Source organism: Buteo buteo, chromosome 17, assembly GCF_964188355.1.
Source record: "Buteo buteo chromosome 17, bButBut1.hap1.1, whole genome shotgun sequence".
Classification (NCBI taxonomy): Eukaryota; Metazoa; Chordata; class Aves; order Accipitriformes; family Accipitridae; genus Buteo; species Buteo buteo.
Window position 1 is genome coordinate 3,869,626 of NC_134187.1, and position 13,600 is coordinate 3,883,225.

Consider the following 13,600-nt stretch of genomic DNA (forward strand, 5'->3'; position numbering starts at 1 on the left):
CTTTCATATCCCTTCATGCCCTTTCTCATCACACCACCAAGACATCTCTATTCTTGCTTACCCTGCACTACCTCCTTTCACAGGTGAGGATGTGCTCCCGGGGTCCTGCTCCAGAGCACTTCGTGGTGGGCAATTCCTTTTTCCTTTCCTTTCCTTTCCTTTCCTTTCCTTTCCTTTCCTTTCCTTTCCTTTCCTTTCCTTTCCTTTCCTTTCCTTTCCTTTCCTTTCCTTTCCTTTCCTTTCCTTTCCTTTCCTTTCCTTTCCTTTCCTTTCCTTTCCTTTCCTTTCCTTTCCTTTCCTTTCCTTTCCTTTCCTTTCCTTTCCTTTCCTTTCCTTTCCTTTCCTTTCCTTTCCTTTCCTTTCCTTTCCTTTCCTTTCCTTTCCTTTCCTTTCCTTTCCTTTCCTTTCCTTTCCTTTCCTTTCCTTTCCTTTCCTTTCCTTTCCTTTCCTTTCCTTTCCTTTCCTTTCCTTTCCTTTCCTTTCCTTTCCTTTCCTTTCCTTTCCCTGACATGTGTCCCAAGCCTCCTTTTCGAGGGGAGTGCCCGGCTTAGCAGGGTTTGGAGGGATGCTCCCCAGCCAGGGCAGTGGTTTTCTGGCTCTGATATCTCCTTCTCCTCCTTCACACGCATGTTTATTATTTCCTCTCTGGCAAGAATTTTCTCCCTTTTTTCCCCACTAAGCAAACAGCATTTTTTCAGCTATTTTACACCCACCCCAAAAGCAAGTGCTTTGTACATGTCAACATTCAGGACCCATCCAAAGTCAGGTTGGCTGCTTCAGTCCTCTTCTTCTGCCCCCAGACCCACAACCACACTCAGCCTGGGGTATCCCTCACCAACAAAGAGCAGTGAGGCCAGAAAAGCTCCTTTTGCTTTTATCATCAACCTTATGAGCAGCTTCTCTTTTTATTTAAACCTTGCACTATGCAAGTAAGATTTCACATGAGAGCGGCTCCATGCAAAAGCAGGACAGAAGCAGAACCCACCACACTCGCTGTGACCACCGGGTGAATTGTTTTGCCCATGGGAGTGGGAATTCTCCATCTCACCTACCTTTACCTCGTCTCAGGGAGTGGATAACCTGAGCCATCCACCCAGGTTCACCTTGTTGTTTTTATAGGGGACAAGGAGGCACTTCTGGCAGGCAAATCATACCTCTGCCTTGGATCCATCTCCTTGAAGAGGATGGATCCTGCTGTGGTCTGTTCTGTAGACAGAGCAAGAGATGGAGGTTGATAAAGGCTGTGATAGAGAGAGAGGTATGGGCTAGGAAAGAGGCTTCATAACTGCTTGGACAAGCCCAGCAAATCCTTCTCTTGCTGCCACCCTGGTGTCCCCTTGGTCCTGTGCCACATCTGCCAGCGTTGCGCAGACGTTTCGGATACCCCAGTGCATCTCAAGCAGCATCAAACCCCAAGCGTTAGGCGGGATGGTCCATCTCAGAGGGAAACAACGGCTGCACTCCGGACCCAGAAGGACACGTAAAACCAACAGGTTTATTGGTGACGGACAAACCGAGGTGCGGGTGTAGGTGTCCGAAAGCAGATCCTACGTACAGCTGTGGTTGCAGGGTCGCTGGGCTGGTCCCCTTGGGGTGCCGGGGTCCGTCCCGGCGCGGCCGCTTTCATCGGCAGCAGCGCAGGCGGCCGTTGCTGCAGCTCCCTTCCCAACGCTCCATGTGGAAGCAAAGCCTCCGGCAGTGGCCGTGGTTGCTCCTGCACTGCTGGCTGTCTGAAAGGCCTCTTGCTGCAGGGGGAAAGGGGACGGGAGACCTGCTTAGGGGACCTGCAAACCCGACTCGGAGCTCGGCTGGTGTCGGTGGCTGAGCAATGAGATGCTTGCTGCCGGCAACGGGGAAATTCAGCTGGGCTTCATGGTGAAGGTTAGATGTGGTTGGAAGGAGAACCTCCCTCCAGCAAGCACTGGGAGTCCCTTAACAAGTAGACTAGGTGAGATGGCCAGTTTTGTGTTGACTAAATTAGGTTAGATGAGTTAGGTGAAGTGGATCCCTTGGGCAACATCAAAAGCCAGAGAAGTGTCTTTCGGGAACAGGTGATTTATCTATTGGTTTGTTTGGGGGGGGGGTGTGATTGTTGGTTTCTTGGTGTTTCAGGGTTTTGTTTGTTTGTTTGTTTTAAATCTTCCTGTTTTGACAAAAAGGGTATGTGCTGCTTCTCTTACACACAGCAGGAACACCAAGTTTGGGGTTTCTGGAGGGATACACTGGTGGGTATCCACCATCAGTGGAGTGGGTAAACCCTTCTCTTTCCCCTCTTTATCCCTAGGACTTACGTTAAATAAAGGAGAGCATAAACAGGCTGAGCAAGTAAATCTCCTCTTCTTGGTTATCAGGTTTGTTTTCTGTGAAAGTTATATCACCATAGTCCTAGTAACATCATAGTGACCTTACAGCTGAATGAAACCTGATTTCCTAACATATATACAACCAACCAGTGAAAAAGCCGAGCCAAGGAAGATTTTTCTATTAAAACAGAATCCCAGAAGAAAAACAGACAGACAAAAAAATAAACTAGCAGTTTTTCCCCCCACTTTTTTCCCCTGAAAGATGCTTTTGATTTCATGGGGTTTTCCTTGTTTCGTGGAGAATGAGGCTCGTATCCTGGTCAGGAGCAGAGCTCAGGCTCCTGGCTTAGACTCAGCATTTCTGGGTGGGTTTTGAGGGGATGGAGAGGAGGGGACATACAGTCTATGAACCTGGGACACCTGCATCCAGGAACTTCATGGAGACCATTTCAGAAGAAATTGGTTCCTTGGAAGCAAGAGTCAGGCCAGCATCAACTTGGTTTGACTTGAGAGCCCTGTCTTGTCCTTTACTACCTTGGAGTAGGAGCCTGTCTTTTCTCTCTCCACAGTCCTGCAGAAACCCCTGGGAGTATTTTGTCCTTACCGGGAAAGTCCTGGAGGAGAAGAATGATGACTGCAAAGAGCAGCTGGAGAATCCGCATAGCTGAATGTGGGTGGAAGTTCCACCACGAGGAGGAGTGAAGGGCTGTAAAATGATGGAGAAGAGGGAATTCCTGGATTTATAGTGCCCAGGGCGTTGTGTAACGCTCCTGGAGTGGAGGGAACTTTGTCAATCTCAGATGTATTTCAACATGACAGCAAACAGTTGCACTGGGATGTTCCCACCCTTGGACACACCATGTTAGAAGGGGGGAAAAAAAAGAAAAAAAAAAAGAAAAAAATGAAAAAGAAAAAAAAAAGGCAGGAGTTTGTCAACAAATTGCACTGAGCACTGGGGAGTCTGCTACTGCTTGCTGCTGGAGACAGGACGTTGGGGCTGACCCAGTCTGGCTCGTGTTTGTAGGCTCGAGCATGTGATGTTAAAATTCCGTCCAAGTGTTTGCAGTATCAAAGTTCTTTTTTTTATTTCCAGCTCCCAGTCTCTGTGTTTAACACTGACACAGTCGAACGTGAAAAAATCCAGTCTCCTCCTCAGCACTCCTGAACACATGAAGTTGGCTTGAAAATCATGGGATCCTTAAAAATCAAAGATCTGTTTGTATTTCCCAACTTCTAGGCTGCAAAGAGACTGTTTGCCAAGGTTTTGTTTACAGTTGTCACGAAAAATGGTAGTATAGCATCTTATTCATTTAGGTATTTATTAAATGGGAAAGCTGGGATACGTCTCCATAATTATCAGGAGCAGGAGTATTAGGAAAATTTGTGTATTACACCTCTCCCAGGAAAGCTGGCAGGCTCTCTGGTTTGTACTAGTTCTCCAGGTCAGTTCCAGGAAATCAGTAGAGGTGGGACCTGAGTTTCAACTTTGGAAAACAACACAAAGCAAATAACAAGCAGAAATCTCCTCCAACCAGCAACAAATACAGGAAAAGGAAATAAAAACTTTATAAAGGTTTCTTTTTTACAGCAATGACACAGCAGAGGGCATCACCAAGTCTTCCATTTTCCCTTAGTAAGTTACCTTGATGGCTTTTTATTTGCAGGCTGGCTGCCAGGTACTGCTGGAAAATGTAAAATTGATGGCCTTCAGGCTGCTTGAACAGAACAAGGATCACCTTCATCAAACAGTGCAGATAAGGGGGCCCTTCACCAGCTGGACTTTGGATCGTGGGACACGGAGCATTTAAACAGGGTGTCGTGCAAACTGCCCACACACAGCCTGCGGGAAGAAAACGGGTCTGTAACCCCATCTGCGGGAGGGTTGGTTGCAAGGGTGCGTGTAGACCCTCTCTACAAGTGTTGGTGCTTTGCGTCTCTGGTGGTACTCCTCGGTGCGGTGGGTGGAAGACCATAACCCACCGTGTACCTCCGAGGATCGGCATCTTCGACGTGAGCGGTGGTGCAATGGGGCTGGGGCAGAGTTTACGTAGCAGAAACGAGATTGCAGTTCTTGAGCTACAGCCCAAGCAGGGAGGAACGTGTGGGCGCTCGCGTGAGTGTCCTGCTCCGAGTGTGTGACCTGACGTGCCTGAACGTGTGTGTGCAGGCGGCTTGACGTGCTCTAGAGAGGAGGTTTAGCGCAGAGCCAGAGTACCACGTGGCCGTGGTGTTCCCAACGACGGATGGCAAAACGCCATGTTTTATCTCTTTTATCTCTAGCTCAGCTGCTCTCCCTTGGTGGGTGCAGCACCATCTCAGAGGATGAGCTGTGTCTGGAGCTGTCTGAAGGCTGCAGGCTCCACAGGGGCAGGCACAGAGGTGGCCAGGATGCATCCTCCACACCACCACAAGCCCCTGCTCTGCAGCTGTGGTGCATGGGTCGAGCTGCAGAACGTGCCTTGGGAAAGAAAGCCAAAACCAGACAGTGCCAACATAAACCAGATTTCCCCCAGAAGTCAGGGGAAGGAAGTCTCTGTCCCTTGGGCGATTGCTCGAACAGCAGCTGGGCTTGCTCCCTCCAACGTGGTCCCTGTGCCGTGTTGGCCTCGAGCTCTGGTGAGCCTATCCCGCCCTTCTTCGCTCCCCAACCTGCCACCAGATGTTTTTTTTCAGAGCCCACCATGCACAAAGGCTGATCTGTGCTCAGTGACACACGGCACAGAAATTAGCTCTTGGGTGCCGTAGAGGTTTTGAGGCTGGGGAGGAGTCAAGTCAATCTGCATCCGCCCCATGGCCCCACATGGGAGGGATGACTCCACTGACTTCATCCGCCTTCAGGTCAGGACCTGAGCAGCCTGATTTTTAAATGCAGCCTGGGATAAATTTATGCCAGCAGGAGCAGATCCTTTGGCAATTGAACCCTTGCCAGCTTGCGATGCCACCTCTACCTCCTCATCCCACCGGTGGCTTTTTACTGAATCCCGAGCCAAGCAAGCACTGATACAGCCCTGCAGTTCAGGCTGTGAAGAATTGACATTAGGCTTAGCTCTGGGCTCAGCTCTGGTCCAGAAACCCCCCATGGCCATGGGCAGGCTTTTGTTAGACTGCTGTACAAGTGTCTTCACCCAGCCCGTGGGACCATCCACCTCCTGCCTATAACAGTGGCCATACAGGGAGGTCTGAGTAAGCACAGTATGTCTGTGGTATTTATCTCAACTTTTCTCCTGCCCTCAGGCTATTTTCTGGTCTGAGGAGTGAAGTCTTACATGGTAATATCCTTTGACAGGGAGTTTCATGGGTCTGCAACTGGTTGCATAAAAGAACAATTTTGTTTGTTTGTTTTAAATGTGTCTCCGACCAGTTTCCCCGTAGTTCTAGTGCAGGACAAGACTGTGAACAGTCTAGCTCCATTCACCCTCAGCACATTTCAGCAGATTTTTCCTGATCCTCTAGATCTCTGCCATATCCCCCCTAAACCACCTGATGCCAGTCCTGCTTTGCACGAGATGCTTCTGGACCCAACCTCTGCCCACCCGGCTCTGCCTCCCGCCCAGTCCCCAGGTCCCCCGTGAACCCAGGGGAAATTTTTGTGGATAATCCCAAAACCCGATGCGTGCTCAGGCCCACAGGCATCTGGTGGGCCATACGTATCCCTTAAAACACGCAGGTCTTCAGGCTCATGAGATGTAGGCGTAAGAGCCAAGTCTATGAGAGCTCAGCTTCCCCAAACAGGAGCCCATCCGACTGCTGTTCTGCTTCTGATTACACAGCTCCATTTACAATGGCGTTTTTAGGGCAGAAGCAGAGGATTTCGTCTCCGTCTGGTGCTCTCTGCCAAGTAAACACTGGCCTGTTGCCTGGGAACAGCAAACCAATTCCAGTGAGGGGGATGTTCACGCTGTGCTTTGACGAATTAACGTCTCCAGTTATTCATGAGGCTCGTGCTGGTTGACGGACTGGGCGTGAGGGTAGGGCTCTGCCCTGACTGTCTGTACAACTGCAAAGACCCCAGATATACGTCCCAAAATGCCTGAATGGTTTCTGGGTCTCCTTTAGGAGCTGGTATAGATCTGCTAGGGTATTACTGAAGAATCCCTGTTTTTGTAGCCACCTGAGCTCTGACAGGTACAGGTAGCTGGAGTTAAAGGCTCAGCCAAGCCTTTCCCACAAAAATCCTCTTCCTCATTTGGCTTTCTCCCACAGGGCAAAAACCTAATGTCTTTTCAGAGTGGAAAACTATTCTGATTTAAATTCTCACTAGCCTGCATCTCTTAAGGGATGGTAGAATTCATCTTCTCATTTCTTCTGCTATTCTGGCTCCCCCTTGACCTGACTGTCCCCTCTATTCCTACATGCAGCCCTGCAGGTAACAGGATGGATTCAGATGAACTCCCCTGACTTCACTTGTGTTTACACTCTGGGAAACGGTGCTGGTTGGGCAGGACTACCGGTCATGGGTGGAAGTCCTCTGGATGTAGCAAAGGGTCACACGGGGATGACTTTTACTGAGTGCCTCAAACAATGAATATTTTTTGGCTTTTGGATATAAAGGTCGGCAAATGGTGTTTGAGGGCCTGCAGGAGTGTGGTCTCATGGTGAATGAAAACACGCAGGTGAACAGCTCTGTGCTGAGTGGATGAACATGGTCACTCAACCAGAGGAGTTTGGTGCTTCCTCCTCTCTGGGGTTACAGGATACACCAACCTGGGGGTAATTAATTTGAGCAGCATTCCCTATCATGCACTTACACCAAAGCATCTCATACTGCTGTTTAAGCAGCTCCTCATGAGCTGTGCTGGTGTCAAGTGCTGTGCCCCAGGTGAGTTAATGGGCCAAGAAACCACGAAGAACTGTTGTGTAGGATCGATGGGATGGATGGAGGGTGCTGTTGTCCACCCTCCATCAGGTCCTCTGTGCTTTCTCTCCTCCTCCCTGAGCGTTAGATCAGGTAGCTGGAAGAGAAGTCAGCTTATCTTATTCATCGGGCAGAAATTATGATGGTTTTTTATTACTGGCTTGGGTTTCTGGGTGGGGTTTAGTTTGGTTTGGGTTTTGGGGTTTTTTTTGAGGGTTATCTCCATCCAAATCAGTGAGCAATGGAACACACAGACAGGGGAGAGAGGGACCATGTGTTTTAGCAGCAGCTTGCATTTACCGTCCCATTACTGCCAGGGGGACAATACTGCTTATAAACTGGCTGAGCATTCCCACCTTCCCTGGCTGAAATCTGGTCAACAGGTCCAAAATGCAGAGGGGGCAGAAGGCTCAGCAACTGGCAGGGAGATTCACAAGGTGACCTGCATGAGCCCATGTGTTTCACTTTCTTGGGAAACTGGGCTCTAAGTGTGGTGGCTAAGCGTCTCCCAGATAAGAGGCGCGAATCACAAACCTTGTGGACGAATGTGAGAAATAAACTGTTTGATTTGGAAAGGTGCCTTGATTTAAAAGCCTGCCTGGGTTGTGCTCGTACATCAGCGTGCGTCGGAGAGACGGGCTGGATCCGGGGAGGAATTTGGCTCTGGGCTCAGCCCCGTCTCTGTTTTTAGCGTCAGTTCCCAAGCCGACAGCAGGCTCTGGGTAATCTGGCTCTCCTGATGGTTCATCCAACTGCAGGGGATCTCCAGGGGAGCACTGGCGTCTCCCTGCATGCCTTGGTGTCCTGGACTGTGTTATGATGACCCGAGGAGAATAGCTGGGCTGCTTGCGGGAGAATGGAGTTGCTCGGATGAATTAATTGTTGGACCTCTGGCGATGGGTCCTGACCCTGGTGAGGTCAATGGGAATTTTCCCGTTTCATTCATCACAGCAAGAATTTCATCTCCTAGGGAGGACTTTTCCCTGGCTCTGCCCAACGCCTCAGCTAATTGGCATAGCTCTCTCATTACATCATTGTTTTCTTGCTTTCACAGACACGATTGACTCAGAGATAAATATTTTACCTGGAAAGGGAGACCAAGAGCTAACTGACAAAGGCAGGGGGCTGTCAAAATTTCATGCTGAAAAAACGCAGAAGGGCTGAGAGTGGATCTGGACAGCTAGTGGATTCAGGCTGATGCAGCTCATAGGCAGAAAGCTGTTAGGTGCAAACATGCTAATTGCTTTGGGATGACGCTGGGTGATTACAGAGGAAACCAGGAGCACCAGAAATGCAGTGCATGGATGAGGAGAGCAGCCCGTCAAGGGTGATGGTACACAACTTTCAGACCCATTCCCCACCATGTTTGAAACAAGAAAACCTGGGCTATTCCTTGGTCTTGCTGCATTGGGGAAGAGAGATGAACCTGGGACAACCCTGCTGGGCTTTCCATGGGGGAAGCATGGCTGATGGACAGCACATTCCTGCTGTGAACCCCATGGGCAAAGGGGTCTGTATGCATGTGGGGAATCCCTGCTCCTTTTCTGTGCCTTATTTGTCTGGCCAGTCCTTCCCAGTGCCTGTAAGAACCTGGGATAGCCTGGAAAGGAAGAATAGATATGGGGGGGGCTTGCCTGAGAAACATAGACCACACTCGCCTTTATCTCAAACCGGCAAAAGTGACGGAAAAAAGGCTGCCCCATTGTAACTGTTTTCTCTGGGAAGGGAAATAAAGAGGCAGAGCCACCCTGCTCTGCTGGGAACGTGTGGGCTGCTGTGTTCACTCCTGGTTAGTGGGAGACCGTCCATCCCACCACCGGCAGCTTTGCTGAGTGTCAGCAGGAGTCACAGAAGGGCACTTGCTGTTCAGTTAAATTTCAGGTTTATTGCTTTCAGGTAAGGAGAAAGGCGATTTCTCACCTGTGCGTGACAGGTAACAACCAGATGTCAAAAGGGGCAATACACAGTCTGGGTGGCTCCAATTTCTTCTTGTCACAGTGTTACCTAGAAAGTCACAGCAAAAGCAAAAAGCAATGTGTTCAGAAGTTCAGGAGAGAATCCACAGCCATGTTCTCCCAGGGGAGCAACAGTCATAGAAAGGCACAACATCTCCTTCCCAACAGCAGCTCGTTCCTTGTTAGCGGAGCCTGCAGCTCTCCACGTGCTGCGGTTTGCTCCTTTGGAAATCTTCAGCTCTTCGCAGTAGTGGGTGATAAACTTTTACAACAGAGAATGATGGGTTCAAAGCAGTACCTAGCCAGATATTCACCAGAAACGCAGTTTCCAACTCGGCACAAGCCCCCTTCGTGGTTACACCTGTCTGGTCCATGAGCATCTCCTGTACAAAGAAGCAGCAAGTTGGTGCATAAAAAGCATCGGGATTCCTCTGGCACCATGTGCCCGGTCAGCCAAGCCAGCACTGCAGCCGTGTACGGATCCTGGGCATGCTCAGCTGCAAAGAGCACACCCGGGATCCCTGTCCCAAAGGACAGCTTCCGACATCTGTGTTAAAAAACCCGAGCTGCAGAGCCAACCTCACTCAAGGAACATTTTATCACGCGGTTGTTTTTTCAGGACGTTGCCAAAGGCCGCGCATGGGAGGTCAGAGCGGTTGTCCTCGCCCTACCAAGGAGGTAACTGTAGCCTGAGAAAAGGCAGAAACATTTTCCCAGAGCACAGGACATCTCCTCTGGGGCTTCTCCAACCAGTCTGCTCCTAGAACGGCAGTGAGGTGCCTCATTTTCACAGCTTCTTCCCTGCTCATTTTTGCATTATCCCAGGGGATTAAATCATGCATTTTGCCAAACTGTCTGACCCGCTATCTCATCCAGAAACCTGAGGGCACCTTTCCCCCTCAGTACCCAAAATATTTTGATTTGATTACACAGTAAGGAAATATTATTCCTGCTCCCAGACAGCTCTGTTTACCACCCTTGGCCTTCCTGGGCTTACCGTGACTGGTCAGGGAGACGAAGATTAAAATGAACCAAAGGATCCCCATTGCTTTAGTTCTGCTGGAAAATAGCAGGGCCGAGCGTGAGATTTTGCCGAAGCCTCTGTGTGCTGCTGGCATGCTGGATGGCATCCGGGAAGAGGGAGGGAGTAGGCAGGAGTTAATTATATTCCAGTGTCGGGAGTAACTTTTGCTGCTGAGAAACCCTCCGTGTCGTTCTGACCCAGTGCTGCGGCTCCAGCAGCGTTGACTTGCTTCACGTTCGCTGGTTATCGGCTTCCCCAGTTCCTCTCCCCGGCAGCTGGCATTTTCGGACTGGTAGGTTGCCAGCTGCGGGCAGCTGGGTGGAAAAAGAGTCTCGGGGGGATCCTCTGCCCTTCACCCGCAGCCAGCAAAGTCCCCGAGGGGCTGATGGGTGGGAGGGTGGCAACCTGCGAGGAAAGACTCCTGAGGAGCTGCAGGGAGGAGAAGGGTGCGGGCGAGGAGTGGTTCATTTTTTATCCGAGCTCCTGTGACTATTTTCTCCAGCTGAAACCTGGGTGTGACTTTTTCCTGCCAAAAAGGCCATTCCCGCTTTGGCTTCCGAGGAATTTGGGAGGCTTCATTCCTGAGCCTGACGAGCACACAGCGCTGGTGGAGGAGGTAGCCGATTAGCTCAGCAATGCACCACTTGGTGGTAATTATGCGACAGATAACGCGGCTCTTGCTGTAAAATCAGCCTGTGATATTCCAGCTACCCTTGCCTGGCTGCTGCCCCTGCCTGGTCCTGCTGTTTGCTGTCCCTTCAGCTGTGTTAATATAACTGTTTGTATGAATACATCCTAAACTGGATAGTTGAAAGATCGAGGTTAAAAATTCCCTTCCCCCTCAAAAAATGTAGTTCGTATGCACTTGATAGAGTCAAAGTTTGCTGTCCTGGATCAGCAGGCATGAAAATCTTGACTTATGTCCCTTGAGGTGTGTAGGTATTGGGGATTTCTGTGTGAGAGATGGTGACAGGGAGGACACTAAGCCCAGCATAGAATCGTAGAATCATTTAGGATGTAAAAGACCTTTAAGATCATTGAGTCCAACCGTTAACCTAACACTGCCAGCTCCACCACTAAACCATGTCCCTAAGCACCACATCTACACGTCTTTTAAATACCCCCAGGGATGGTGACTCCACCACTTCCCTGGGCAGCCTGTTCCAGTGCTTGACAACCCTTTTGGTGAAGAAATTTTTCCTAATATCCAATCTAAACCTCCCCTGGCACAACTTGAGGCTGTTTCCTCTTGTCCTATTGCTTGTTACCTGGGAGAAGAGACACCGATCTCGGCGGAACAGCAGAGTCATATGCCTGCTGCAGTCTGATAATAATTTCCAGGTGACCCTGCTCAGATTTTGCAAAGAAGAGTATTTTTCTACCTCCTCTCCCCAGGCCATTTTTTTGATGCATTGCATTTTCAGTGCATTTGTCCTCCAGCAAAGGGGTGTGGGCTTGATTTTCCCCCGTAGCCCCCTCCCAGGCAACACTGCTCCCCTCTCCTCATCCTCTTCATGCCTTATAACTGATGACAAAGCTTGGCTGATCCCACACATCGCTGTGTCCTGTATCCTCATCTCCCTTGTGTGAGGGTGAGCTGACCCCTCTCTGGAAAGGGTTGTAGGACTGCTGGCTGCTCCTTGCCGTCTCTGAGACTGGGAGGTGCGTGGTAGGTCAGGACCCACTGCACGCTGCCCCACATACTGGTCCGTTCACTGAGGATGCAGGGAAGTGAAACAACCCTGGAACTGAAAGAACTTTCTTGCCTGTGGCCCGTGACAGTGTGGATCAGGTCATCCTTGGAAAGAGAGTTTGGAAGGTGCTTTTTGATCTAAAGATGGTGTACATCTGGGCATCTTTTGTGGCTGGATGATGGGACAAGAGCTTGGATGGAAGGGCCAGGACATATTGCAGTCTTGCAAAAAATGAACCCCTCACCTCTTTGCTTTTTGCCTTTCTGAAATAATTATTGGCTTTTCCCAGAAGGGACTTGTCCCACTGATAGCACACACATACCCGCAGTTTGTTAGAATCGGTTAAAAATCAGATATGAGGGGACTTCTACAGTCCATCCCCCTGCCTAAAGTGTGGCCATCTTCAAAACTGCATTCTCCCACGGACATGCATGCTGTGGATTTACAGTGCACCGCACATACACTGTACAGCTGTGGATGTGTAAGTACTATCGCTGTTAATAGCATCTTCTCTGTGTTCCCTGGGCCAAGTGGTGTGGACAGGCTCCTTCCCATAGCTTGTGATTCTGTGTGTGCGTTTCCACACACAAGCACGCTGTTGGTTCATTCCAGAGTGGAAACGGGGTTTGAATGATTATGAATGCAATACAGACAATCCAGTGCCCAACATCTCCCTGCAAAGCAAGGGATGGACCAACATGTTAGTGCAGATGCACTGTTGTGTTAACTCCAGGGCCTGCTAATGCTCAATTTTGTAGCTGGGCTGGGGAGAAAGGTTTCTTTATGAAAACAGGGGCAACAACGGCAAGATACTGGGTGAGGGATGAGTGCAATGACCTTGCCAGCGGATCTGTTCCTCTCTGCCATTCAGAAGAGCAGCATAGGATGACTGGCTGAGATTGGTTAAAATACTGGCTTAGAGAATGACCTTTCTGAAGTGTGTGCTGGGGACGTGAACAAGCCGTTTGCATTAGTTCAGGCCAGAGGAAAGGATGTCTCAGCTGTTGAGATACAGGATGATGGAAGTTTGCTGCTGCAAGGGGCTTTCTGTCCTGTGTGGGAAGGGTTTGAAATCCTCCCACCCAAGGAAGGTGCCATGGCTTGTGCTCCAAAGGTCATTTTTAGATGGCTTGGAGGTGAATGCTACCCCTCCTCATGTTCCTCTGCAAAGACGTACAGCTACTCAGCCTTCAACTGGAGAAATTAGAAAGCCAGCAGTCGTGACTGGGAGTTGCTGAGCACACGGAGATGATACTCAGAAGCAAACACTTTTTCATCTACATTTTGAATGAAACTTCTGCAGTTAATAAATTCAGACTTACCACAGAGGGAAGCACAGACTGCATAAAATGGTTTTAGATAGATTTGCCCAGTCACACATGAAGACTTCCCATAGGTAGTACCTGTGCTCAAGTGGGTACAGTTTATTGGGAGAAACAGAGGGATGGGGAAGAGCAGTTGACTGGCACCCTGCTTTGGAGAATGGGAGTTGAATAGTGTAGACATGGTCTGGCCATGCCAGTTGGACAGTCCTTGTTTCCATCACTTTAATAGAAGGAAAAGACATTATCTTTCCTTCTATTAGGAAGGGAAAGAAGGAAGGAAGAAAGGAAGACAGAAAAGGGAGGGAGGTAAAGTTTGCGTTACAAGGGGATGTGGTTTCCAAGGACATTACAGCAAAGTTTCTGTGGATTTCTGTGTGTGGGTGTAATAGAGAGACATTCTGCCTCTTTCCATATATATACGACTATTAGACATGTTTATATAAT

At 49.5% G+C, this 13,600-nt stretch overlaps 1 protein-coding gene across 1 annotated transcript; it reads right to left on the reverse strand.

The window, feature by feature from the left end:
• Positions 1-1,525: 1,525 nt before the first annotated feature.
• DEFB125 (defensin beta 125) lies at positions 1,526-3,439 on the reverse strand. The gene is made up of 2 exons (XM_075049814.1): positions 2,908-3,439; positions 1,526-1,739 (listed from the first exon to the last, which is right to left on the reverse strand). The coding sequence occupies exons 1-2, from the start codon at positions 2,963-2,965 to the stop codon at positions 1,624-1,626; spliced, it is 174 nt and encodes a 57-aa protein (XP_074905915.1). The 5' UTR covers positions 2,966-3,439; the 3' UTR covers positions 1,526-1,623.
• Positions 3,440-13,600: the final 10,161 nt, after the last annotated feature.